The sequence below is a fragment of the Spermophilus citellus genome (assembly GCF_964194105.1).
Source record: "Spermophilus citellus genome assembly, chromosome: 15".
NCBI lineage: Eukaryota > Metazoa > Chordata > Mammalia > Rodentia > Sciuridae > Spermophilus > Spermophilus citellus.
Window position 1 is genome coordinate 80,873,957 of NC_138195.1, and position 24,932 is coordinate 80,898,888.

Below are 24,932 nucleotides of genomic sequence, written 5' to 3' on the forward strand. Positions count from 1 at the left end.
AGCTGGTCCTGTTAGGGGCCACGAGGGAGCAGGTCGCTCTGATGTGACAGTTTCCATCCATCCGTTTAGATGTGGGGAGGCAGGGGGTGGTGAGCGGGACTCCTGCCCGTGCTCCAACCTGGGGTCATCCTTCTTCCAAGAAAAACCTCCAGATGCTAGAAAAGACTGCGGATGTCCTGCCAGGATTTCTTTGTGATGACACAAAGCAAGAGTAGGTCCCTTTCAGTTGGAGGCCTGGCCTGGTCCCACCGCGGTCCTCCCTGCAGAGGACCCTTGTCCAGTGTCCGGCATCTGGAATGAGGCACAGCCCTCCTTCCCACCCCTGGAGCTGCGGGACTGCTGGGCAGCGTTGGCGTGGGGCTTCAAGCAGGGTGGGTGGCCTGCTAGACGGCTGCCACTCTGGGTTTCTATTTCTGTGTGGCTCTGTGCGAGCAAGCGTGGGCGAGGCTGGTTGACCTAGGTTCCCTTTGAAAGTCTCAACAAAGCATTCTGATGTGCGACCTCTTTTCTCCGAATGAGGTAACAAATTATGAAACAACCTCATCGGAAGCTCTCTGCAGGCTTGCGGGAGCCACGTCCTCGCTGCTCCTTCTGAGGTCAGCTCAGCAGGGCCAGACCGAGGCGACTGACGATCCCTGGAGGTGAGGGCCACCCACAGACACTCGGCAGGCACCTCAAGGACTTTGTATTATTTTTCATTTCCGCCTCTGCTCGCTATGGAGCCAACGTAAGGTTTCCTCCTGGCTCGATGGAGCGCGAGCCACGGTGACAGGTGCCTGTTTCACAGCCTCAGCTGCAAGTTTGACACTTGCTTCTTAATCCTGTCCTTTCTTGCTAAGTCTCTCTTTTCCTTTTCCCTAGGTATTTTTGCACAGGTAAGTGCCTTACTGACATATGTTTCCTTGGAATCTCTTCCTTTCACGAGAAACAGTGCAAAAAAAAAAAAAAATGAGGCTTGTCTCACATTTTAAATTAAAAAGAGAAGCTCACCTGGGGCCCTTGATCACTTAAAGAGACTACATGGTTCTCGGAGCCTAGAAAGCCATTTGATTCGCGTTAACTTTGCCGTGTTTCTCAGAGTGCCGTGTGACAAGCGCTCTGGAGCTGTTCCTAGAACCAAAGCCGCCTGATCTCTCTCTGTCCTCCCTCCCTCTCTCTCTCTCTCTCTCTCTCTCTCTCTCTCTCTCTCTCTCTCTCACACACACACACACACACACACACACACACACACACACACGGCCCCCGACCTGTGAGGCTGCAGTTTCATTAGCCAACTTGGTCTTTGACTGATGGTTGTCGGAATGCCCTCCGTTCATCTGCCACGTTGTTTTTCTTTTCTTTCTCCCAGAATCATCCAGAACCGCATCCTGCTCGTCCTCCTGGGAATCATCGTGGTCGTCACCATCCTGACGGCGGTCACTTTTTTTGTCCGAGGACACTGATGTATCAGCTCTCCCTTGATAAACAGCAACCGAGGCTTGTTCTGAGTAATTAAGACAAAATGGTCACATGAATCATTCTTTTGCGCTGACAGGCCCTGGGTGACCCTGTCTCTCCCTCACCACTGTTCAGCTAAAGTGCAAAGAGTGTAAAAATATTTTCTATTCCTGTTTGCATGTGGGTTGGTTTCCTTTTCTAGATTTGTCTTCACCCAGATTTGCTTTTATAGGCAAAGGTGAATATTTATTTGCCTTTGGGTAATGTCATCTGTTGTCCAAAATAGCCTTGGTGACATTCTTCCTTACCCTGCGGACATGTGAGGGGTCATGGTTTGAAAGAGGGCATGATGAGTCAGTCACGAGAGTTTCTGTCTGTCACGTATCTCTTGTCACCAAAAAGTCCTTCTATGATGTCCAAGGATAAAAATGCAAAGTAAACCAGGGGCCAGGGCCAGGGCCCAGCTCCTGCAAGCCAGCCCTGTCCCTTCTCAGGCTTAATAAATACAGTCAACCTGCCTGAGCGCTTTTATTGCAAAGGAAGGTATTTAATGTCACTTGTACAGGAAATTGACTTAGCACTTTCCCTGTTTTTCTATTGCATAATTTTTTTAACCCAAGAATATTTTTGCTGAACCTGCCCAATATCCACTTTTCTCAACTTTGGTTACTAGCCACAAGAAATATTTCCCTGCCTTCTCCAAATCACACATACCCCAGAATTTGCTGGCAAAAGGAACCCTGGCACAGTATTTAATGGTGACCTCATCCTCCCTGACCCGTGTAAGCATCTCTGTATCCTTTCAGTTTTAATATCTGCTCTGCCAAAAGCAGCCCTCAAACATGCAAAAGGTCTGACAAGGTTCTCTCCACATCCATTCCAGTATGTAAAGAGAACATGAATATTTCAGTAAGAGCAAGAACATGACTGTCGGTGTGAAATTTCCAATGTGGTTATAAATCTGGGGGAGTCCTATAGGAGGATCCACTAGAAATAAACTTTGTGGAAAATGTTCACTATCCTCCTTTCAAAAAATGAGGGATTGCGGAGAGTTACAAAAGGACCACTTGGGTTTTTTACCAACAAATGTTAGTAAAGCCTTTCCTGAATTCACTGTATGCCAACCTCCAACATGCTCTGTGATTTTTCTTTCTGTCTGCGGTAACCGGGAATTGCGTTCAAAATGAGTTCATTTGTGATCGAGCTTAAAAGTTGCCCAAGCTGAGGTCATTTTCCCCCTAGTCATAAAGCAAAATGTGTTTTTCTTAAGACTTCATAGGCACTTATGGGGTCCCTACTATCTTTTGAATATAATTGGACGCTTTGAATCCTCGAAAAGCAAACCTGTTCTCTTCATAAAACATGCTAACCGCCTGTGCTCGTGGATCAAGATCATCCGAAGGCAGCACTTGATATTTTTCCCCAACTCGGAAGAGAGCTATTATTTGGAGAGGAAATGCAGACTTCACAACCCACCAGAGGAATCATATTTATCAAAACGGGCCAGGGCCTGCATGTGTTCGGATAAATCATTTAGTATTGTGTAAATAAAGCTGCAGCCTCCATGTCAGGGATGGGATGGGATTTTGGCAAAGTAGGACAGCAAAGGAGCAGGAAGCTGTGCTGCTGTTCCTCTCAGCTCAAGAGACCCATCTCAGCGAGGATCTCTCATCCTGACATCCCAATTCTGGACATTTCCAACACATGGAAGAAACCATTGAGAGCAAGGAAACACAACCCCTTCTCATTCTGGAACAGGGATCGTTGGGAATTGCACGGACCCTTTGGTGACTCCACTTGACCTAAGTGAAGGGCGTGACCTGTCTGAGCTGCACCTCCGCCCCCACCCTTCACACTTGGTGCACCCTGGCCACAGCCACCTAGTGAGCAAGATTGAGCTGATGACCTCCACTCACTGGCTCCTAGGTATTTCCCTGAATCCCTGTGTTCCTGTTGAAGCAGATGAGAAAGAAGGAGCTCATTCCCTGCTCACATCTCAATGTTTTTTCCCTACCATGTCCTATCTCGGTGACTTTGCCCCAGATCAATCTTGGGATTGGTATAAACAGAGAACCCTTGACCTATCAGCTCCACCAAACCCCCTCCAGAGCAACCACCTAGACCAGGCCAGGGAGCGCTTGGTGAGGAAGCTGGTGAAGGTCCCTTGTGCCCGATCTTGGCCCTCCTGGATGCTGCAAGAGAAACTCAAGGGGCCCCAAGGGAGGCCAGGTGCATGCCCTCCCTCCTGCTGCACTGGGGAAGGAAGACAGTCCACACGTTTGAAGCAGGTCCTGGGTCTATGGAAGGTTCTAGGCACCTAATATGTAGACTGCGATTGTTGAATATTCCCAAAGTTGGCAGCCTTTGTTAAAAATGATGCTTGACGGGAGGGTGGAGGGGAGATGAAGATGAAGGCGTGGAGGAGGAAGAAGAGAAGGAAGCCCTGGCCATATAAAATTCATGCAGACTAAACAGTTTCCCTGGCAGAATAAATAAAGCGGATGCTACCCTGCTCCAGAATCAAAAGCAATTTAATTAAAGTCTCTTAAGTTGTAAAGAGTTTTAAATGTTCCGTGTTGAAGGCGAAAGCCTGCAAATGCAGCCGGCTGACGTCAGCGGCCGGGCCTGGGCTGGGAGGCCATTTGCTATTCTGTTTCAGGCAGGCTGGATTGTCTTATTTTGGAACCAGCTTGGTGGGGGGTTTGCTTTGCTACTGCTTCTGAGCCCTGAGCTTCAAAGGCTGAAATTAATGGTGAACAAAATTGTGCGGCTCTGGCCGTCCCATGCGGGGCAGGCCCATTGAGGGTTATCATTAAGTAAAGAAATAAAGAGGGGGAAAAAGGCTGCCTGTTCCAAAAACCTCATCAGATAATGACCTCGGTGATTGGGTTTTCATTACCAAACAGCAACCAGAGATTACCAACCCGTGGAAGAAGGGAGGGGGGGAAGAAAGAAAGGAAAAGCCACTGTCTTTCTCTCCCTCTCTCTCTCCTTTTTTTTTTTCCCCTGCACATCTTTTCTTTAAAACTGTCAGATCATTTCAGTATTTCAAATCCGAGGAAAACAGCCTGCCTGCTGCTGTATTTGAAGTTGTAATGGTGTCAAAAAGTCACGACTGACTGACAGCCGTCAGTCCCAGAGGGGCTCATTAAATCATAAAAACTTGACAAGGAAATAATTGCGCATCGCCAGCAACTTGGCGCCTGTTTAGACGTTTTTATTTTCTTTCATTATTAGTCCCCACATTACGTTCATTAACAAATTGCATTAAACAACTGTTAAGGGCTAATGATTTGTTTATCGCTTTTTTTATTATTATTATTTAAACATTAGCTGTGTCATGTGGTACCTCAGCAGCCTCTTGCCATCATCTGACTGAATATTTTTCCACTTCGAGCTCTGGGTACTGTTGGAATATGAAATAGATTATTCATTACTCTCCTCTTTGCCACTGATTTGGTTTCATGTAGCGTCTTCCACAGAGAAAGATGAAAACTTGTCAAAAATAGGTTATATCTTATTCGAAGGGGCAACAATAGCGGCAGGTCCAGGCACACTTTAATATTTAATTAAGGTTGATGTTAACCCCCTTTAAATGACTTTAGCTGTAAGTTATATTTAAATGCAGAAGAGAAAAATAATTGTTCTTAATTTGCAACCTGGTCAGCAGGCATTCTTCATGGAGTTAGCTGGAAATTTAGAGCAGAATTTTTAAATAATGAAATTTCCCATCATAAATATTTATGGCGGTTTGTCTACGTAGTTGAGAATTAACTACAAGCGATGATTTCCTTGTCTCTTTGGTGTGCACTGCTAGCCTAGCGGGCCACTCTGTGCTTGGGAGCCAGTGTGGCTTTCTTGGGAGAAACGTGTGCTTGGAGGGGAAGTCCAGCACCAAGGACGGCCGGCTGGTTGTGGCCAGCGCCAGTTTCAAAAGAACTGCTGTGAGTCCCGAGTCCGTGGGCCACTTGTCTTCCCCTTTAGCTGAGTGTGTGGTTGGAGGACTGTGGCCTGCAGTGAGACCGAGTAGAGCGGTCTTACAGGAGGACTTGTGTGTGTTCCGTGGCCCGCGCAGTGAGGCCGTGGTGGGGAGTCCTGGCGCCTCTGTCTAGTCAACCCGAGCTCATTACAAACACTGCTTCCCTAACAGGCATGGGAGCAGCACTTTGCAGGGATTGACCTTCCACCCTTTTTCCTTTCTGTGACTCACCCTTGCTGAACTGATTGGCTCTTCCATGGGCTGTGAGCTTGAGGGCCCAGAAGGGACAAAGCTCCATCACGGTCTCCGAATCAGAAGGCAGTGGCAATTCTTCGTGCCATAACTGCTAGCTTCCATGAGTTGACATCAAGCCAGTCGCAGAGGCCTGGTCCATGGGCACTTCAGGGAAGACTGCTCTGCTCTGGTCCAGGGAACGCCTTTTCCCCATCCTATTTCTGATCACACTCTCCATCCCCAGAACCCTTAGGTGACTACGTGAGGGGTACGTGTTCCTGCTCAGTGCAGCCTCAGCACCACTCACCTGAGGACAGAGAGTCCTGCAGGAGCCCTAGGCCAGCCCAGCAGGCAGCAGCCAGGCGATGCCTAGTTCTAAGTCCTACTGATCTCTACAGAGACAGAAATGGTGGACTTGCACCTGGAAGTTCCATTTTAGTCCAGACCAATTAACCGCATGATGACCCCCCTCCCTCAGGATGACCTCCACACTTTAGCAGAAGACAGGAAGGCTCTGTGGTGAGCAGGCCCCAGTGACATAGACAGGGAAGTGCTGCGGGAAGACACAGAGGGCTGAGAGGCTGCTAGCCTCTCAGGTCAGTGGCAACAGGAACTTTGCAGAGCCAGTTTACCAGGGACAGGTAGGGCAAAACCAAGACGGCAGGACAATTGGGGTGAGACCAGATGGTGTACAGGTGAAGACAGGGGACTCCTCACCACCAGGGGGTAGGAGGTGGCTGTTGGCTCATCCCAGTGAAGAGCCCAGAGGGAGGGGCCCAGGCAGGTAGGCCTCACCTTGTAGCACCCTGAGCCCATCAGTGCCTTCCTGAGAAGAAGCCAGAGAAGGGGAATGACAGGGTCCCCACCCAGGTCACACACCACCCCTGTCTGCAGCTGTAGGAGCTCCTGGAGAGCTGTGGGGAAAGCACTTCCTCTTCCTGAATCGCCTCTTACTCCTGCTACATAAATAACGAAGGCAGCCCAGCGAGAGGGGGAGATGTGGGAAGCAGAGCTCTGGACTCTGATTCCGTGAACCCGTGCCCCCTCCTTCCCTCCATCCAAACAAGGCCCTTTGGCGTGAATAACAGCTCAGCAGCCGTATTGATCGGCTGGTGCCTGGGCTTTTCCTAGGGCCAGATCTGCTGGAGCCAGCCGCCCCGCCCCTCCCCACCCCCTGCAGGTGTGCTCAGGAGGGGACAGCACCGGGAAGGTGGGAGTGGGGGGAGCCAGGCCCTGCTCTGGCTCAGCACGGCTTCATTGCCGCAACTTTTTTGTTTTTAACTTATTTTGGCAGGAAAGGTACCCAAGTTAGAAATGTTTCTTCATGACGAGGCCCCACGGAGTTGAGAATGAACACAACCTCCGGCTGCAGCTTCTCTCCAGAAGATTCTGCCAAGGACCCAGGCCACAGAGGCATGGTCAGCTGACACTTCCAGGGGCCCTTCTGGGCACTCAGCTTTGGACTAAGCCCTTGGGCCTATCGTGCTGCAATTCCCAGTTAGTTTCCCTGCCTTCCGCAATCAGGAGGGAGAGGGCCAAGCATGTGGCGCAGCCATCACCTGCGGGTCTGGGGGACTGTTGCTGAATCCAGTGGAGAAGTGCCTGCCATGGCCGATGACCAGCAGAGACTGCATCCTGCCACCCCATTCCCTAACTAATACTGACCCAACCGTCCCCTGCCCTCTCTGCATCTCTTCTGGACACAGGAAGTCACCAAGGCCTTAGCCCCTTGAGGGACACAGTCGTGAGGTCAGCAGGCCCCAGCACAGTGACATCTGAAATCTCACCCCTAAAGATCCATTCCTCTGGTTTCCAGGTTTTTTGTTTTGTTTTGTTTTTGTTTTTGGTACAGGGGATTGAACTCAGGGGCACTCGACCACTGAGCCACAACCCCAGCCCTATTTTGTATTTTTTTTAGACAGGGTCTCACAGAGTTGCTTAGCACCTTGCCATTGCTGAGGCCGACTTTGAACTCACAATTCTCCCGTCTCAGCCTCCCATGCTGCTGGGATTACAGGCGTGCGCCACTGCGCCCAGCTTGGTTTCTGGCTTTTAATGCTAGAGAAATGCAGGTTCATTTTTCCCTGGGCGGCTCCCATCCCACCAGATTTCTTTAGGTGAAATGTCTGACCCTTCCTTGGGAGCTGATTATGAGTTTGGGGAAGGGGGGACCCACCACCTGAGGGAGCACTTGGTGGTTTCTGGGAGAAGCATCCCTGCTCCCTGGGACGAGCTCCCTGGAGGTTTCTGGGCCCCAGCGGCCTTAGGTAATGGAGGGTCACCGGGACCTTGCACTACAGGTCCACGTACCCCTGATCAGGCCCAGTTATTTAAGAACTGTGCTGTGCCCAGGGCTGCATTTGGACAATCACAGGGTCAGAAAATGGGCTCTGCCAAGCAGCAGAGGTCCCCTGGGCAGGTCCCACCACGGTGTCCTTGTGGAGCAGGGTTGGGAGCAGGCAGGGAGGTCAGAGTAGAGATAGGCAGGTAACCCTGGGTCCTGCACATCATTCCCACTGAGCTGTTCCAGCCTTGTCTGGCCCCAGCCCTGCTGAGTGAGAAGCCCAAGGTCACTGTGCTACACAAATTGGCATTTGGGAAAGGCCCCAAACGGATTTTTTTATGCCCTGAACAGACCGTCCCACACTGTTCCCCCAAGTGTCTTGATACAGGGGACATCCTGGTGAACAGAGCCTCTCTCAGCTCTCTGCATCTCCTCTCATTCACCCCACCCCTCCTGGCTCCCACTTCCTCTGCATTTATAAAAGGGAAAGGCATTAGAGTGAGGAGAACCAGGTGGCTTCAATGAGCTCACCACAGTCCCTGATAAGACTTCGAAATCATCAGACCTTTCCCTTTGTGGAGGAGAGGTGTATTCAGATTTATTCATCCAGTCAATAAATATTTACTGAGCATCTACTATGTTCCAGGCCCCAAGGACACAAAACAAAGAAATTAAATAGGAAGTCAGAGGCTCGCTGCACTGGGGTGCGGAAGTCAGAAAGCCTTTTCACTCCTGGTGTCCTGACTCGCTTTCTGATCTTGGACAGGTCACTCTCGGTCTCAAAATCAGGTTGAGAGACCCTGCTTCTGCTGCCCTCCATGGCTGCCCCTGAGGTCAATACAAAGCCCTTTCCAGACACAGTGCTCAGTGTCCCTTCTTCTTTGCAATTCCCAGGACTGCCTTTGCAAAAGAGGATACAAATAGGGATGATAGCAGTGACGGTGGCCGCGAGTACATAGGTTCTCATCAGCACTGGCCCACACTCAGGACTGGCCCACAAGATGCCGAGGAACAGGGCTTTTTTTTTTTTTTTCCTTCTCCTTCTTGTTAAATGATAAAGGTCTGACTTGGCGGGCAATCAGAAGCCCAAAATATCATAAAAGGGAAAAAAGTTGCCGAGTGGCTAAGAGGTGCACCACGGGAGTGTCACGTGGGGCGCAGCCGGCAAGGTGGATGCTGAGCAGCGAGCAGCGAGCGGGGAGGAAATGCAGCCAGAGACATTTTCAAAGGCTTTTCTCTCCTTCTTCTCCTCCCTGGTCCCCATACCAAAAGGGGAAATTGAAGGCAAATCCAGATCTGGGCATGGGGCTGGTTTGTCCCACACATACCCTCCCCTGAGACGGTAGAGAAAACTTTGATGTCTGAGCACGTGGCATGGGAGCAGGGAGGAGCTGGGCATCCCAGCCATGTAGCTGGGCCTGTGTAAACCCCAGTGTGAGAGATGAGGCCCACGGGGCTGGCTGCAGCAGGGTTCTGAAATGGGGAAATGATCCCCGTCTTTCCAGCCACCCTGCCAACAGTTCTCACGTGGGAGGAGCGCAAATTCACAGAACCCTGCGCAGGCAGGCACCAGGGGTCATGTTGGTCAACTTACTTGTTTTCAGATAGAAAAATGGGGCTCAGGGAGGGAACGAGGCTTGCCAAAGACCTCTCAGCAAATCGGTGACTCAGCCACCAGTGGACTCTGGGCTTTCAGCTCCAGGAAGCTTCTTCCCTCCCGTGCCCATCCTCCCAGCAACCCCAGGTCAGGGCACCCACCCTTCTCAGGCTTACACGGACCACAGGGCTGGTGGCCTGGGTAGTGCTGGCTTCTACACCCCTGGTGCTAAAGTTCCCAACAGCCACGGGGAAGCTCAGCTCCATCCCTGTCCTGTCCGCCGTGGCTCCTTTCCCCCTGAATGTCAAGTCCTTGAGGGAGCAAGGGATGCCCTGGGTCTCTCCTAGGTGAGCTCCCAGGATCATCCTGGGAAAGCATTTCTACTGCACTTTCTTGTGATATCTTCTCAGCCACCATCGCTAGCTCTCTACTCCCCCAGGAGACGCTGTGAGAAATGATTAAGTAATAAACACCCCCCACCCCGACACTGAGCCCCTGGGGACTCCCAGAGACTCCGAGCCACCGATGCTAAGGGGAGCCCTGAGAAGACTCTCAGCCCCTGGTGGTTGTGGCTGAAGATGACTTCACCCAGGAGTAGCTTGGCAGGGAGTCTCGTGAGGCCTTGGTCTTTGCCATAACAAGTCAGCCTCAGGTCCCAGGTCTCTGACATGTGGACTCTGCAGGTCACACCCTGCTCTGGGCCAGTTTCCCCTCCCACAAAAGGGAAAGCTAGACTGGAAAGACTCCCAGGAAGGTAGGTCTCTGCCAGCTCCCCGGCATCCATGGTAGAAGAAAAAGGGGAAGTTCCTGACCCAGTGGGGAGGAAGGATCCCCACCGCAGCCTCTGGAGTGCAGACCCCTCCAGAAGATGAGGAGACTTGACATGCTGAGCTTCTGTGGGGTCTTGGATGTAGGACTGGTGTCACAGCTGTGTGATCAGTGCAGTCACATGACCCGGGCTCAGAGGAGCCCCTTCTGAGCTTGGGGGTTAATGTTCTGCAGTCCCATCCAAAAATTCCTAACAATTTTGTCTTTGTAATCTCACTTCTGGGGTCCAGGTCTCAGTGTCTCATTTTTCTGCTCCCTGAAGCCCCAGTTCTGCTCAGCCTCTGTCTTCCTGCGCCTGCCCAGCAACTGTTTCCAACAGGCACAGAGAGGGTGAAAGGTCAAGTCAGGCATGCACAGCCCTGGGATCTTGGGGTGAGGCACTGTGGCCGCTGTCACCACCCTAGCTGTCACTGTCATGGCACATTCAACAGGATGACCAGATGGAAGTGAGCCAGTGTGTCCTCAGAGCCCCTGTGGGTTGCTCATCTGAGGTGGGTTGGGCAGGGATCTTGTGAAAGGGGCAGATGCCAGGTTCAACCTCCTGCCCTAGGTGTGGGGTACAACATGCTGGTCCAGAGATGGGCAGGAAAGAACCAGCAACCGGGCTCAAATGCTATGCATGCCCAAATTAGCTCAGCACCTGTGAGGGCCTACAGTCCCCCTGGAAGGCTCTTCATGGACCCCATTCGCCAGCTCCATGCCTGAGAGGACCCACCTTCCTGGGTCTAGCATATCTCTTCTGGCCAGCCCCTGGCACCCTCCGGAGACAGCGTGCAACTCCAGTGGGTGTTAAATATTCCAAGATTTCCACTTAAAACTGGCATCGCACAATATAAAGATGAGCGGTAAGAGTCATCCTAATAACTTAAAATTTTAACTTAGAGCTTTAACGAGCAAATTAAAAACACCATGTTGAGTCTAAAGAGTCCAGGGAAAAGCAGGAAGACGGTGGGGTTCTTGCTGTTTTACAGGAGGCCCCACATTTTCATTTTGCAGCGTGTCCCACAAATTACATAGCCAGTCCTTCCTGGATGAGTCACTTTTCCTCTTGGACATACATTTCCCTATCAGTAAGCCTGATCCTTATGTTGTCCTTGTCCCTTCCTTGCGCCTGGGCGCATTAGGAACATGCTCATGGAAGGACCCATGGAAGAGATCAGGGAAGTAGTCTATGGGCCAGTCCTCAGCCTTGGAGTCACCGGGCCTCTCTCCGTTTTCCTTTTTTGTGCTGGTATTAGTGCATTATAGTTAGACACAATAGTTGGGTTAAGGCCCTTTTTCTTAAAAGGAGATCTGGACTGGAATCCAGAGAAAGTTCAGCCTGCTCATGAAGATCTAACCACCGTTGATAAGTCAGTCTCTACCGGAGGTGTTCCCCCTGGAAAATATGTTCTAAAACTGAGGCCCCCGTCTAAAAGTCTCTTCAGGTACAGAATAGAGGTATGAAGCACTCAGATATTCAATTTAACTCAGAAATCCAAGTGAGTTGTGAAATCAAGTCTTCATCTGGTCCAAGAACTGAGGCCTTACAATTCGCAAACCCCATCCTTGATCTCCACACCCATCCATTCAATTTCCAGATGATGTCAGGATGTTGGAGCTCGATCCAAGGTTGCCAACATGAAAGAGGCTGGGTGCCGGCCAGGTGTGTGTTGGCAGGTGTCATCCGCTTGGGAGTGGTGCAAGTTTTGATTCCACTTCCACTTCCCAGAAGAACGTGTCCCCAATGTGGAGCTGTTTTCTAAGCTATCGTTCATTAGGGTTTCAAGTGCAGCTTTCAGTCCGATTCATGTGACACTCCGGGATGCAACTGCCCAAGGGTTAAATGGGTCTGAAGTAGTATCATGTCATTCTGCAAAAAGTTCTGCTGCTTTATGGAATGAGTGAATGAGTCAGTGTAGACCAGGTTGCCTCCAGTGGAGCCCAAATAGGGCATTACCTACTCAGCAGTGTCATTATGGGATCAGGAAAAATTCAGTGATCCCTATTTGGTTTCTCTGGCTCTTCCCCAATATCAGATGGTCAGTCTCTCTCTTTTTCCCTCCCTCTCTCGCTCTATCTCTCCCTCCCCCCTCCTTCTCCCTCCTTCTCTCTGTCTCGTTAACGTGTTAGGGTTTTTATCTTATTTCCATATTACATTTTGCGTAATATCTCCTAACTCCAGCTCAGCTTCCTAAAGATAATTCATTAGGCTTGAGAGCTGCTCCAGCGTGGGATTAGAACCCGTGTAGGACACAGTCACGTTAAACTGAGATCCGCTAATTAATCGCTCTTCTCTGTGTAACTGGTGATAGCGCTTCTTCCCCGGGGAATTGCAATTTCATGGTTCCTAATGATGCTGCGATTACATTATCTGGACCGGGGGCTTAGGCCGGGGGTATCAGGAGCCGTGCCCAGAGCTTGTCTCAGGGATGGGAGAAATCACTCCGCAAACCCAGGGGGTGGAAAGAGGGAGCTGGAATTTCTGTTGCTGGTTTTCATTAATGTGCGGCTCTTGCTCACATCTCGCTCAGACATTAGCCTCGAGTTCCATTGTCTCTCAGCTCCACAATGCCTTTTGCCCCAGAACCCTCACATTTTTTTCTAGTATTCCCAGGGTGATTGTTTGTAAAAATCTATTTATTTGCTATATTCCACAAAGTAATTTATTTCAGCATTTATTTTCATTAGATTTCTTGGAAATGTGGTTCTACATGTTGTTAGTACAAGTAATACATTTTGATGGTTGTTTCCTGAACTACCTTGTATTATTGGATCAGTTAAATAAAATGCCTAACTCCAAAGTCTGCTGAGCCCATCTTTTGCATTTGAATTATTTATCTTACTTCCATTCCCTTTCTAATCCAAGGGGAGTTATAAATCTTCAGTTCAGTCTTCTGCCACAGTTTCTCTACTGTGAATGTAGACATTGTCACTTCTTTAAACAAGAAAACTCTGAAGGATCATGTTCAAGGTTTTGTTTTGTTCTTTTTATGAGACAAGGTCTCATGATGTTGCCCTGGCAGCCCTCAATATCTGGCACTCAAGTGATCCTCCTGCCTCAGTTTCCCACACCAGCCAAGACTGGTTTTGAATACAGGTTTTGTTTGTTTTCTGTTAACTGTCCAGAGAGAAGACAGACTGGCTTTGAGCTCCGAGTCTCTCTCTGGTGAGGTTGGATCATCTACCTACCAGTCTCCTCCCTGAAGCTCAGTTTCCTTGGCTGCAGAGAAAATATCACTCAACCCAAAGACCAATAGGAAGGTTCCATGAGGAAGCCCAGGGAGAGCCCCACCGAGCATGTGCTAACCTATCCCCATCGCATGCATTGTGACTGAGTCTGTTGATCACAACATGGCAGCAAACATTGTCAGAGGGAGGTATTGATGTTTAGGAAGGTTTTGATTGAAGTTCTGAAAAGATTTCTCATGATTATGGGCTTCAAATATCTCAAGGATGTACACATAGGAACAAAATTCTCATTTATTTAAAATATAAATTCTAAGAATTTTTTTCATATTTATTTTTTAGTTGTAGTTGGACACAATACCTTTACTTTATTTATTTATTTTTATGTGGTGCTGAGGATCGAACCCAGGGCCTCACATGCCTAGGTGAAGTGCTCTACCACTGAGCTACAACCTCACCCCTCTAAGAATGTTTTTAAACTATTTTTTACACTAAATGTCACAAGTGGCATCAGGGATCAGGAAAGTAATGGGGAACAACAGGAGAGAATCCCTGCCCTTCCTGATGCTCAAGGCTGCAGAGAAAGGCCCAGCAGTCACCTGGCACTTAACAGCCCCAGGAGTTCAGAGTCCTGGGGATGGGGGGGTGGGTGGAGGGGAGTTGCTCTGAGTGTTTGGACTGGCGTTGGCCTTCTCCATGCCAAACCTATGGCACCTGAAGGACATTCCAGGACCACTTGAAACATTTAAAACAATCTGTTGGTTGAGAAAATGGAGACTATGAGAAATGATAAATACTATGATATAATGTTTTCCAAGTGAATTTATATTAGCATCCACCAAATTTTGGAAAACAAGACGTTGTGAGAGTATCTACTGGGTCTGCACACAGCACTCGACTTAGTATGGAACCTGACCCCAGCATAGCTGAGTGGTCTCAGCATCATCCACTACCGTAGTGATGATGGGTGCAGTGGCCTCAGGCTCTAGACCAGGAGTCGTATGAGAAAGCCCACCAGTGAATAAAAACGGCGTCTTGTGTCCCCAGCCTACCACCAAGTGAAAGGAAAGCACAGAAGGAGCGACTTTCCTGTGCTCCCCAGGGACAGGTGGAGTCCTAGCCCACTCTGCTCCATCCCCACCACTCACCTAGTCCAAGCTGCCATCTCCCACACCTGGGCCACACTCAGCAGGTTGTCCAAGCTCACAATAGCCAGGGTGACAAACTGAAAATAAAAGTCAGATCATAGAAACTTCTGGTTCAAAATCCTTTGACTTGGCTTAACCCTTCTAATTGGATTTCCTTCCACAACCTCCCAGCACCCCACCGTAGCCTGACACACCTGTCCCAGTCTCCAGACCCAGACCCCTCACCTCCTTTCCTTCCCCAACATTCCAAGCTCTTTTCCACCCCAGAATCTCTACCTGGAAGATTCACACCCTTTTCCTCTCCCTGACTGACTCTTGCCGGTCCTTCCCGTCTCAGGTTGAATGACACCATCAGGAAAGCTTCACTGAAGCCCTCCCCCAACCTCAGGAAGACCCACCTGATTCTTTGTCAGCCTTCGATTTTTCTTATCACAGCACATACTAAAGTGTTCACCCAGGTATTCATTTTTTGCTCTGTGTACTTGAGATTGAACCCAGGAGTACTCTATTTCTGAACTACATCCACAGCCTTTTGAATTTTATTCTGAAACAGGGTCTCCCTAAATTGCAGTCTGACCTTAAACTTGCAATCCTCCTGCCTCAGCCTCCCAAGTAGCTGGGATACAAGCCAGTGCCACCATGCCCAGCTCATATACTTTTTTTTTTTTAATTGTAGTTGGACACAACACCTTTATTTATTTTTATGTGGTGCTGAGGATCGAACCCAGGGCCTCATGCATGCTAGGCAAGCGCTCTACCACTGAGCCACAACCCCAGCCTCTCATATACTTTTTAATATGCACACTTTTCATAAATAGGTGAACAAATGAGTAAATAAATGTGCGACTACTTCTGTCTTTCCAGTCAACTTGCTCTGCCAAAATTTCACCACCAGGAGGTACTGCATTGATTATTATTTATTCCCACCCAAGGAGGGAGGCACATGGGCTGCACCATCCTCCTGGGCAAGAGGAAGGGTGGTGAAGAGGTGCTGAGCCATGGGCACACCTGCACGGTGGCCCTGGCACTTGGTGCATCTCACCTGTTTGTGGCCAGACTGCCACCTTGGATGACATGGTTCTCTCCAGGAGTCTCTTTTTACCCATCTTATTTGGCCACCAAGACCTTCCCCCTTTTAAGAGGAAGCAGAACAACTTCCCGGGGCTCACCTCGTTTGAATGCACAGCACAATGAATTTGTACCCACCGAGCTCCAGCGCTGATATTTCAAAACCTACACTACACTAAACGTGAAACTTTTGTTCAAATTTCAAGGATTTTGATAGCCCAAGTGAATAGACACTGCCTATTGATTTTTCCCTTACAATGACTCTTGGATAACCTATTTTCTCATTTATTTTTAAAGACAGCTCATGAGATTTCATAGCAATTCTGCCCAACCTCCTAATATCAAAATCCCTCCTTGACCCTGAAAATTGTAATTCTGCTATAGATCACAGCTGCTGAATATTACCTTTTACTAAGCTGGTTAAATAAAATATGTCCAAATCACTAGATCCCACAAGCCGTGGCCTGCAAGTCTAATGATCCAGGGGCTGAGGTTCCTGCCGCTGCCCGATCACCCGCCCAGCGCTCTCGCTGGCCAACACCAAAGTGTGGGAATCGAGAATATCGGCTCAGGTTTGGAATTTAAGGAGGAGGTGAGGAAAAGGATAGCTCGGCTGGTCTTCAATGATTTTCTTGTAAAACTTTTACAAGGGGAGACTTAGGCCGTTTGATGTGTTCTAGACAATCAAATGCCCGCCGAGTCTGCGGCCGAGTGGCTGGGGTTTTCTCCCTAGTGGAGGAGGGGGCGTGTTTGATGTAGGGCAAGTTCAAAACCCCAAAAGCCTTGCCCGCTGGTAGGTCAGATTACAGTCACAGACCTGGAAAGGCGGAATTCTGCCACCAGCTGCCAGGGCCTCTTGGTTCGCCTCTGGTCTGGGTCTGGCTGGAGAGGACCTGGATGGAATTTAGAAGTAGGGGCGCCTACACTGCCTGAGCCCAGGTGACCCCTGCACTCCGGCCATGCCTGTGCTCCATCTGGTTCACCAAAAGCCTGGCTGCCATCTGCCCGCCTGCTGAGCAGCCCCGGGGTTCAGCCAGGCCCCTCTCGCCTTCTCTCTTTCTCAGAATGAAGGACAACACTAACCCGAAATTCCAGGGGAATTTTTAATATTTTTAAAGCCAAAGCGTAGGTCAGAAGTCATGACCTCTGACTTTTAGGTGGTCCTCTTCGATATCCTGGGTGGGTAGTGTCCCAAGCCCTCACTCATTACAGTGAATAGTCTGAAACAGCACGACTCAGTGGAAACGTGGGTCCCCACGCAGTGGTCACTGGAGCCCATTCTCAACCCAAGAGACCCAAGGCTCTTCTGTGGGCCTGTGGAACTCTGCAGCTCTGCTGTCCCCCTCCCAGGCCCACAGTGACACGGCTGGGCCCACTGCCTCCCACACAGGACGGATAGCGGGGCGTTGGCAGGTGACGGGTCCCTGCAACAGATGCAGAAATCTGCTGACATCAGCACCAGATGAGCCTGCGTAAGCTTGAAAAGCTCATGAAAAACAAAGTAAGGAAGACCAGAGCCTCCTTCACCCCCAAGTGACGTCTGTCAGGGGGTCGAAGAGTGACATGTCCTTAGGCAGCAGGAGACCGCTTCGTTCTCTGCTCCTGACAGACTTGCTCACTGGGCCAGGCTCCCTTCAGTCCTCAGAATCCCCTCACCCAGCATTCCCTGTGGCCTCTCCTCCTCAGGCAGAGCTGACTTGGGGGACTGGGGGTGACATTCACTCCACCCAGCCTCCCCGTCCCCACTGCCCACTTCCACTCCCAGGAGCTTCTGCTCCCCCGAGAGCCACCCATGTCCCAGATCCCCAAGGCGTCTCCTAGACCACTATTGTCCTCTCGGTCTCACCAGCCACTTCAGAGTGGGGTAGAGCAGTGAGTGGGAGGCCTGACAATGGAGACCTCTACGTTCTGGCCCCAGCTCTGCTTCTGAGCCCGCAGGATGCGCTGGACACGGTGCCTTCCTTCACGTGGATGGATGACACAGACTCAAGGGGAGTCTCAACCCCTTCAGGTGGGGTTCCTTTGCAATCACGGCTCTCTGAACCATCGAGCCATATGTGTCCCCCAAGGGCAGGAATCACGCCTGAGGCTGCCTTTCATCTCTCCTGGGGGCAAGTGCTGGGGCAGGGGACTCCAAACCTGTGGTGCCTTGTTCAGTCGCTGTGATGCTGATCTTCATCTCCCAAGGAATGAATCACAGTGACTCCAAGGGAAGCACTGTCCCAGAGGGCCAACTCCACCTCTGCCCCCTGCAAGGGGCTTTGACTCACTGGACAACTTAGGCCCCTGAGCCAGTGAGCGTGGGAGCCGAGGTCCTGCACTCAAGCTGAGGCTGAGACCCAGGAGCCTGCCAGAGTCTCCTCAACAGCCAATGGAGCCTCAGCAGACGGAGAGCCCCGCAGCTGAGCTCCCCGCCCCCGTTAACCTTGCTCTTGTTCCCCGGTCTGGGCTGCAGTGAGAGACAGAATCCCCCTGGTGCTCTTTGCTGGGAACCTGGGCGGTAGGAAGCTCTTGCTAAATGGGAGCATCTCTCACAGTTCTCCCAGGGACAGCCACCTATGAATGCCCCGCCCTTCCGGCCTCCAATCTTTCCAAGTGACCCACAGGGCCTGATCCCTCCATCCAGTTGAGCAGCTTCGTCCCCCGAGCCACCACTGCGCCAGCCAGGACTACCAAGCAGGGCGAGCAGTTCATGGCTTGAGGGAGTTGAGAGCATCCAAAGCAGTAACCGAATGAGGTCAGATAATTAGGTCCAAATTCTGACCCTGCAATGGGATGCTTCCCCACACCAGCACGGACACCATCCCCAGCCCTGAGCAACTCGTGGTTGGCCCCAGGCCAGGCAGCCTCCCTGGGAGCAAAGGCAAGGCTGGGGAGGCAGGCTCGGCCCAGGACACAGTGCCACCTGCCTCTGGAGGGAACACAAACCTCAGGGCAATAAATTTCAGCTCTTGTTACCGTCTCCATTCTGGGCCCTCCCTTCTGGGCCATGCCTCCCTCTTGATCTTCCTCTTCCCGCTGACAACAAGGTATGGATGGCATTCAGCTGGGGATTTGAAACCAGGGGAGCTCGTCCCTCCCTTCAGGCTGGACTCGCTGCCTGGCTCTCCAGGGCCTCACGGAGCTGGGCGTTTGGTGAGTTCCAGGAGGCCAGCTCCCGAAATCGGAAGGGGCCTGCATTGCTGAACCAAAATAGCAAACGTGCAACATGAGTCTCTTCAGGGGCCCTCAGCCGGCTGGCAGCTTCCGGTGGGTGCTCGACACAGGCCAGCCCGTGGAAGCAAACAGAGTGGCCCTCGCTGCTACTTGAGAGAGCCCTTCTATGTACATGCCTGCACTGTCCCTTAGCTAGATTGGTTCATCCAACTGCAAGTGGACTTTAGCTATCTGTAATAAAATAAATATATATATATATATATTTTCTTTTGCACATTCGGTTCAAATAAACCAAGCTGGTACGTAGGGCCCATGCACTTCCTGACTAGCAGAAATGTCCTCTGGGGTTTGCTGTCCCTGGATTTCCCAGGACAAAAGAGACCTCCCAGACCCAAGAGGACCCCCTTGGCATGGATGGCAGCCACACCCCCTCCCACCTGTGAGGCCAGAATGCAGAGTTCAGATGTCGCTTCTCTTCCCTGGTGGCGCCCGATTGATTACTTGTCAGTTTCCAAAATGTTTTCATCTCTGAAAGAAACAGTGCATGGAAAAGCAGTTCTGAAAGAGGAATTAAGAGCCTGTTAGACACGGGCCCTGGGTCAGGGTAGGTGGCCTATCTGGGGGGCCTTGGAGGAGGCATGCTGGGATTTTTTTAAGTCAGCCCTCTCCCCTGCAGTTCCTGCGTAATGAAGCTGGCGAACAAGCCCCTTAGAGAGCCCACATGCTCCAAAGTAGTACCAAGTGTCCCCTTACTGTAAGCGGCCTTTTATTTTTAAACTAATGCTATATTTGGAAAGCAGTAATCCTGGGGAAATGATACTGGGACTAATGGGGAACATATTACCTTTCATGTGTTTTTTCATGTTTAAGGTTTCTTTGTTATTATCTGAGTAGCGAGGCTCGGCACACACTCTTGGGCAAAAAATCAAAATAAGCCTTAAAGCAATAATATTTTAATAAGCATCAAATGTCTTCAATGAGATAAAAGTATTATACGGTGTTTTGATATTGGGCTTTAGTTAAAACCTCATTAAAAAAAGAAAATTTCTCAGACGTATTGGGGGGTGGGGGAAGGGCACGATGTGTTTTTAAATTCAGGTGGAGAAAAAGTTCCAGTTCGGGTCAATTATGCTAATTAAATGCCACAAACGACTGAAATTGCTAGCAAATGGACTTCTTATTTGTTGCTTTCACTGTTTCCTATTGATCAAAAACAGCAGCTGATGACATTGGAGCTGCAAAGGCTGAAGCCCACTCCCAGTAAATCTCAGATGTGGGCCACCAGTCACAGCCCGCAGGTGGGAGAAGGAAGCTGTCCTCCGGCCTGGCCTGTGCGGGCCTGTCCTCTTCTCCAGTGAGGTTTGGTAGCCCAGGCTGCTGGCCACCTCCCCGAAACTCGCAGTGTGGCTTCATCAGTGAAGGCCTGATCTTTTCCCAGCTAGGAAGCTCTGGGGGGCCCAAGTTACGAAATGAAACCCAGTCTTCGATTTCTTCACTCATGACCAGAAACCCAGCTAGAATTATGTGGGTTCTTTGGTACTGAAACGGAAAGCTTTGAAGATTCTGCATTTGGTTATAGAAAATGAGGAAACCGAGGCTCAGAGAGGGGAAGTGACCTGCCCAAAGACACCCAGCCAGCTCACTGCGGAGCCAAGAATAGAAGGGCAATCTCCTGATTCCTCTCTTGTTCTCTCTCACGCCTCACGTGCCTCACGTGCTCCCCTCCCGGATATCCTAGAAGAGAACTCCGGCCTTCCTCCTTGTACCCCCACGGCCAGCTCTTCACAACTTTCTGTTGTAACTAAAGCAGCTTCAGGACTGGAGTCAGATTGCAGGTGGTCTGGCTCAAACTCCCCTCTTCATCTGGTTGGCTAAAAATGGGAGTCAGGGCTGGGGACGTAGCTCAGTTGGTCGAGTGCTTGCCTCGCATGCACAAGGCCCTGGGTTCAATCCCCAGCACCACCAAAATTAAAAAATAGGAGTCGAATTTCAGCTATGAAATGAAATGTTGTTGACTGTGTGTAGAGGGGACATGGAGGGGAGAGGTCTTCATCCCCCTCGGTTAAAGGGGACACCACACTTGTAGCTGCTATCAGCTGCTACCTCCACGCAGGTGAATGGTCTCATAAAAGTTGCTGTGGGATGGACCGAGACCAAGAACTGGGCGAAGGGGCGACTGAAGATGTCACAAAGACACCCCTCCATTTCTGTCCCTCTAAAGTGGGTCCTGAAGGCCTCAAGCCCTGTGCTTCCTCAGCTGCCTGGTTTTCGGGTGGCGTTGGAGGGGACTGTCCTCCACAACCTGAATCAGAGCTGCAGCTGACTCAGAGTCCTCCCTGGGCCTCAGGAACCTAGGGTTCTGCTCCTGGCTCTGTCCTAGCGGTGTGACACTGAGAAGTTGCTGTCCCCACTGGGCCTCAGTTTGCTGATCTGCAAAATGAGAGGTTTTGCCTGGAAGGGTGAGGGCAGGAGGGCTCCCCAGGAGCAATGGCTAGTCTTGGAGACATAGGGCAACCCTGTTCCTAGACACATTCAGATAATTCCCTGCCACAGATTATGCTGAACCCACATTTGGGGTCTTTGGAGGAACTTTCAGGTGCTTTGTCTTTGAAACAGTCGGGGCAAGTCAACATCCAAATTTGGGGTGCTCCAGTGTAGTCATGGAATAAAGCACCTGAGGGTGGCGGTAGAGAGCGGAAGGGAGGGAGCACCTTGGATGGTGGGTTTGGGGTGTGGAGAGCCCATCTAGCCGGGGACAAGGGTTTGGCCTGCATCATCCCATTAATTCTCAAAGTGGAACTCCCCTTCCTGTTTTCAGACAGGGAAACTAAGGCCAGGACCCGGGAGTCCTGCCGCTCTGAGGAACAAGCCTTGCAGATGCCAAGCCCAGGCACGGGACTGAACATCGCGTTCAGGGGGACTGGACCAGCCTAGAGTGGGTAGGGACAGACCTCTAGAGGGCTGGGACAAACCCCATAAGACGAGAGCCCCTCTGTGCCCTGCCATTCCACTCCCAGGTCTAGAGGAAGGGGTGAAGCTCAAGCCCAGGGAGCCGTTGGGACAGGACTGCAGGCCTTCTGGTAGCTGCCAGGAGCTGTGGAAACCTGGGACAGAGCCTTCTGCCCTGACAGGTCACGCTGCCCAACCAGGACATGCTGCCTGCTAGGAAGCAAATCGAGTTATTGAAAAAAAAATGCTTATAAACAGCACAGTGTTATGTCACACATGTTGTAGAAATTACAGCTGAGAACAGCCTGGTATCCAGATTTTTCTTCCCTGACTAATGGGTATTTAGTGTGTCCAATATTGTGTGGGGGACACTTGGGAATTCCCCCTTCACAGTAACAGGGCAGGAGGGGAGGTGGACAGGAAGGGAGGAGCTGCTTGCCCGTGGGTATCAGGTGACATCATGTTAAAAGGGACTCCCAGGGCAGAACGAGGGCACGGGCCATGCTGGGGGACAGGCAGGGCAGTAGAGGGCAGGCCTCAGGTCCTGGGCAGCTCCCTGCACACAGAGATCCGGAGCCATGGAAGCATGCTGAGCCAGAGACAGGCAGATCTGGGGGCCGTCCCCACTGGGCCTCTCACTGGTTAGGGCTTCAGACAAGTTCCTTCAAACCCTGAGCCTCACTTTGGCATCTCTGGCACGTGGACCATGGGAATGCAGATTTTGAGGGTTGCACCAGGGGCCGCAAGGACAGGCGACCTGTTCATCTTGTATCTTTGGTTGCTTTGGGAACATGTTATTGAGAGCGCCCCAACTTCTCAGCTAATGGCTACTTGCTGAGTCACCACCCAGCTCACCCCACAGAAGCTCAGCAGGTCACCTTGTCCCTGGCTCATGGGTCAGGGAAGAAGCAGGAGCACCCGTCTCAGAGGAGGAGCAGCAGCCACAGGAGGGCAGGTCCAGATTACTCATGAGTGCCTACCATGGGCCGACATCAGGAGCTCAGGTGAACCGGGCAAGCACAGCTGTGTCCCCGGGTCTGACAGTTGGGGTGGGAGCAGCTGCCAGCACCAACCAACAACAGCCCTTGTCCCAGACTCTGAGAAGTGCCACGGAGGCGATGAAGGGTTGTGGGATCCTGGCCTACAGGAGCAGATTCTAACCTGGAGCCGTGACACTTGAGCTGGTTGCCAGGAAAGGAGCTCTAGGCAGAGGGAGAGGCCCAGAGGCAGCCCTGGAAGGTTGAGATAAAGAGTGGCATCCTCTTGTTTAGGTCTCCAAGCATCATGGGCTGGGGCAGGAAGACGGATGAAAGGGGACAAATCAGAGTCACAGGTAGGCTCTTGGGGATGAGCCCACATGTCCCTTCCTCCCCAGAGGGTAACCTGAGATCAGGGCCCAACTGCGGGCTGGGCAGACCCAGGAATCTTCCCATCACGCTGTGGGGACTGTTTTGTGGATGGGGACCTTATCGTCATCCTCTTGGCTGGGAAGGGGGAGAGCGGCAGGGATGGGCATGGAGGTGAGAGGCTGCCTGGCATGGATGAGGCCAGCCTAGCTTCTCCACCCAGTCCAGCTGAGGCGCTCAGGCCACATGACTTGACTTCCTCGGGCTTCCGTTGCCCTATCTGCCAAATGGGCTGCCCTGGGGATCACACCACTGAGGCCGAGTACGCCAGAGACAGTGGCCAGACCTGGTGTAGGAATAGATCTCCGACCCAAGTCCTGCAGCAAACTTCTATCTACAACAAATAGCCAGGAATCCAGTCTGCTGGCCGACTTCCGGGAGACCAGTCTGCCATCGTCAGTGACAATCCAGGAAATCAAACAACAGCTTCAAAATAGCCAGGACTTGATGAATAACTGACTACCTTGATTAATAACTGATTGACAAATAACTGACAGCTTCCCAAATCCGGTCACTACTTCCAACCCAGGGCAACCAGAAAAAGCCAGATATGGGTGCATAACCAACCAGGTGGGATGCCTGCTTCTGGCCACCCCACCCCACAGCTCCCAGGCCAGCACCTCCACGTCCCTGAGGCTCCCTTTCCCCCTCCTCCACCTGTGACAAGCTCAGAGTGAACAGCCTCTGCTCCTGGCGGTCACTGGCGTCTTCGTTTATGTTCACAGCTCAGGGGGTGAGAAGCTCCCAGTTCGTTCTAGTGAGGTCATGTGCCTCCATCCTGCCCACTGACAGACCCCCCCCCCAGGCAGCCTGCTTGCCCACGAGTGTCTGACCCCTGAGCGGTCAGCCAGGTAGAGGTGCCCTGAGAACTGGATGTTCTAGGGACACTTGGACCCTGAGGAACTTTATTTCCTGGAGGTGGCATGAGGGAGGGGTCTAGCTTCGTCTTGAGTTTGAATCCCAGCCCCACACTGGCTTTGGGGGCCATGGGCAGCAGTTGTCTGATTGGCTAGTAGAGATGACTGAAGGAGCTAATTTGGGTTAGATGCCTGGCATCTAGGAAAGGTGCCTGAAACAGGAACTGGCAGCCAGTGGTGGTGACACAGGAGTGTGTGCCCGCCTCAGCCAGCACCACCTCAAGCTGCCAAAGGCTCAGAAAACAGTTGAGGCAGATATGCTGTGGCTCTTCAGTGGCATGGTCTTCACCTTGGCTTTCCTAGGGGACAGGAGATGTAAACTGGGTGACTCAGGGACCCGTGGCTATGACCCTGACCCCCAGAAGGCTCCCACCTCAATGGAAGCAAGCAAGGGTTACTACCCCAGGGGCTGACAGGGTAGATGACATTCCGCCAGAAGGTGTGGTTCCCAAAGATGCTAGTGAAGCGTTTCGTGTAAGAGGGCTGCACTGGGGTGTTCAGTACCAGAACCCAACTGCTGTTCACCCACACTAGAGAGAAAGCCGGCAAAGACGTCATCTCTATCCTTTAACAGGAGCAAAGCTCTGAGTCCAGAGAAACCACATTAATGTGGGCTTTCAGGCATTTGGAGAAAAGGAGGTGAGACTTGACAGAGAAGAGGGGCCTCTGACGCCACACCTCCAATATGGCACCTGCGATGGGCCTAGGCCATGTGACTGCCCAGCAGAGCCCTCTAGAGGACCCTCTAGCTGCCAGAGATC

The 24,932-nt window shown here is 51.3% G+C and overlaps 1 protein-coding gene across 5 annotated transcripts in view; it reads left to right on the forward strand.

Moving 5' to 3' along the window:
• Positions 1–24,932, forward strand: part of VTI1A (vesicle transport through interaction with t-SNAREs 1A) — a 443,239-nt gene that overhangs the window by 349,211 nt on the left and 69,096 nt on the right. For 4 of the 5 annotated variants that reach the window (XM_081268187.1, XM_081268182.1, XM_081268189.1 and 1 more), the window contains one exon: positions 1,349–4,726. The exons of the other annotated variant lie outside the window; for it this stretch is intronic. Coding sequence is in view for 2 of the 4 variants with exons in the window: in XM_081268182.1 (XP_081124308.1) it covers positions 1,349–1,442 (94 nt within the window). In the remaining 2 variants the exon portion in view is untranslated. Of the gene's footprint in view, positions 1–1,348; positions 4,727–24,932 lie in introns of those variants that run through there. 5 annotated transcript variants of the gene reach the window in all.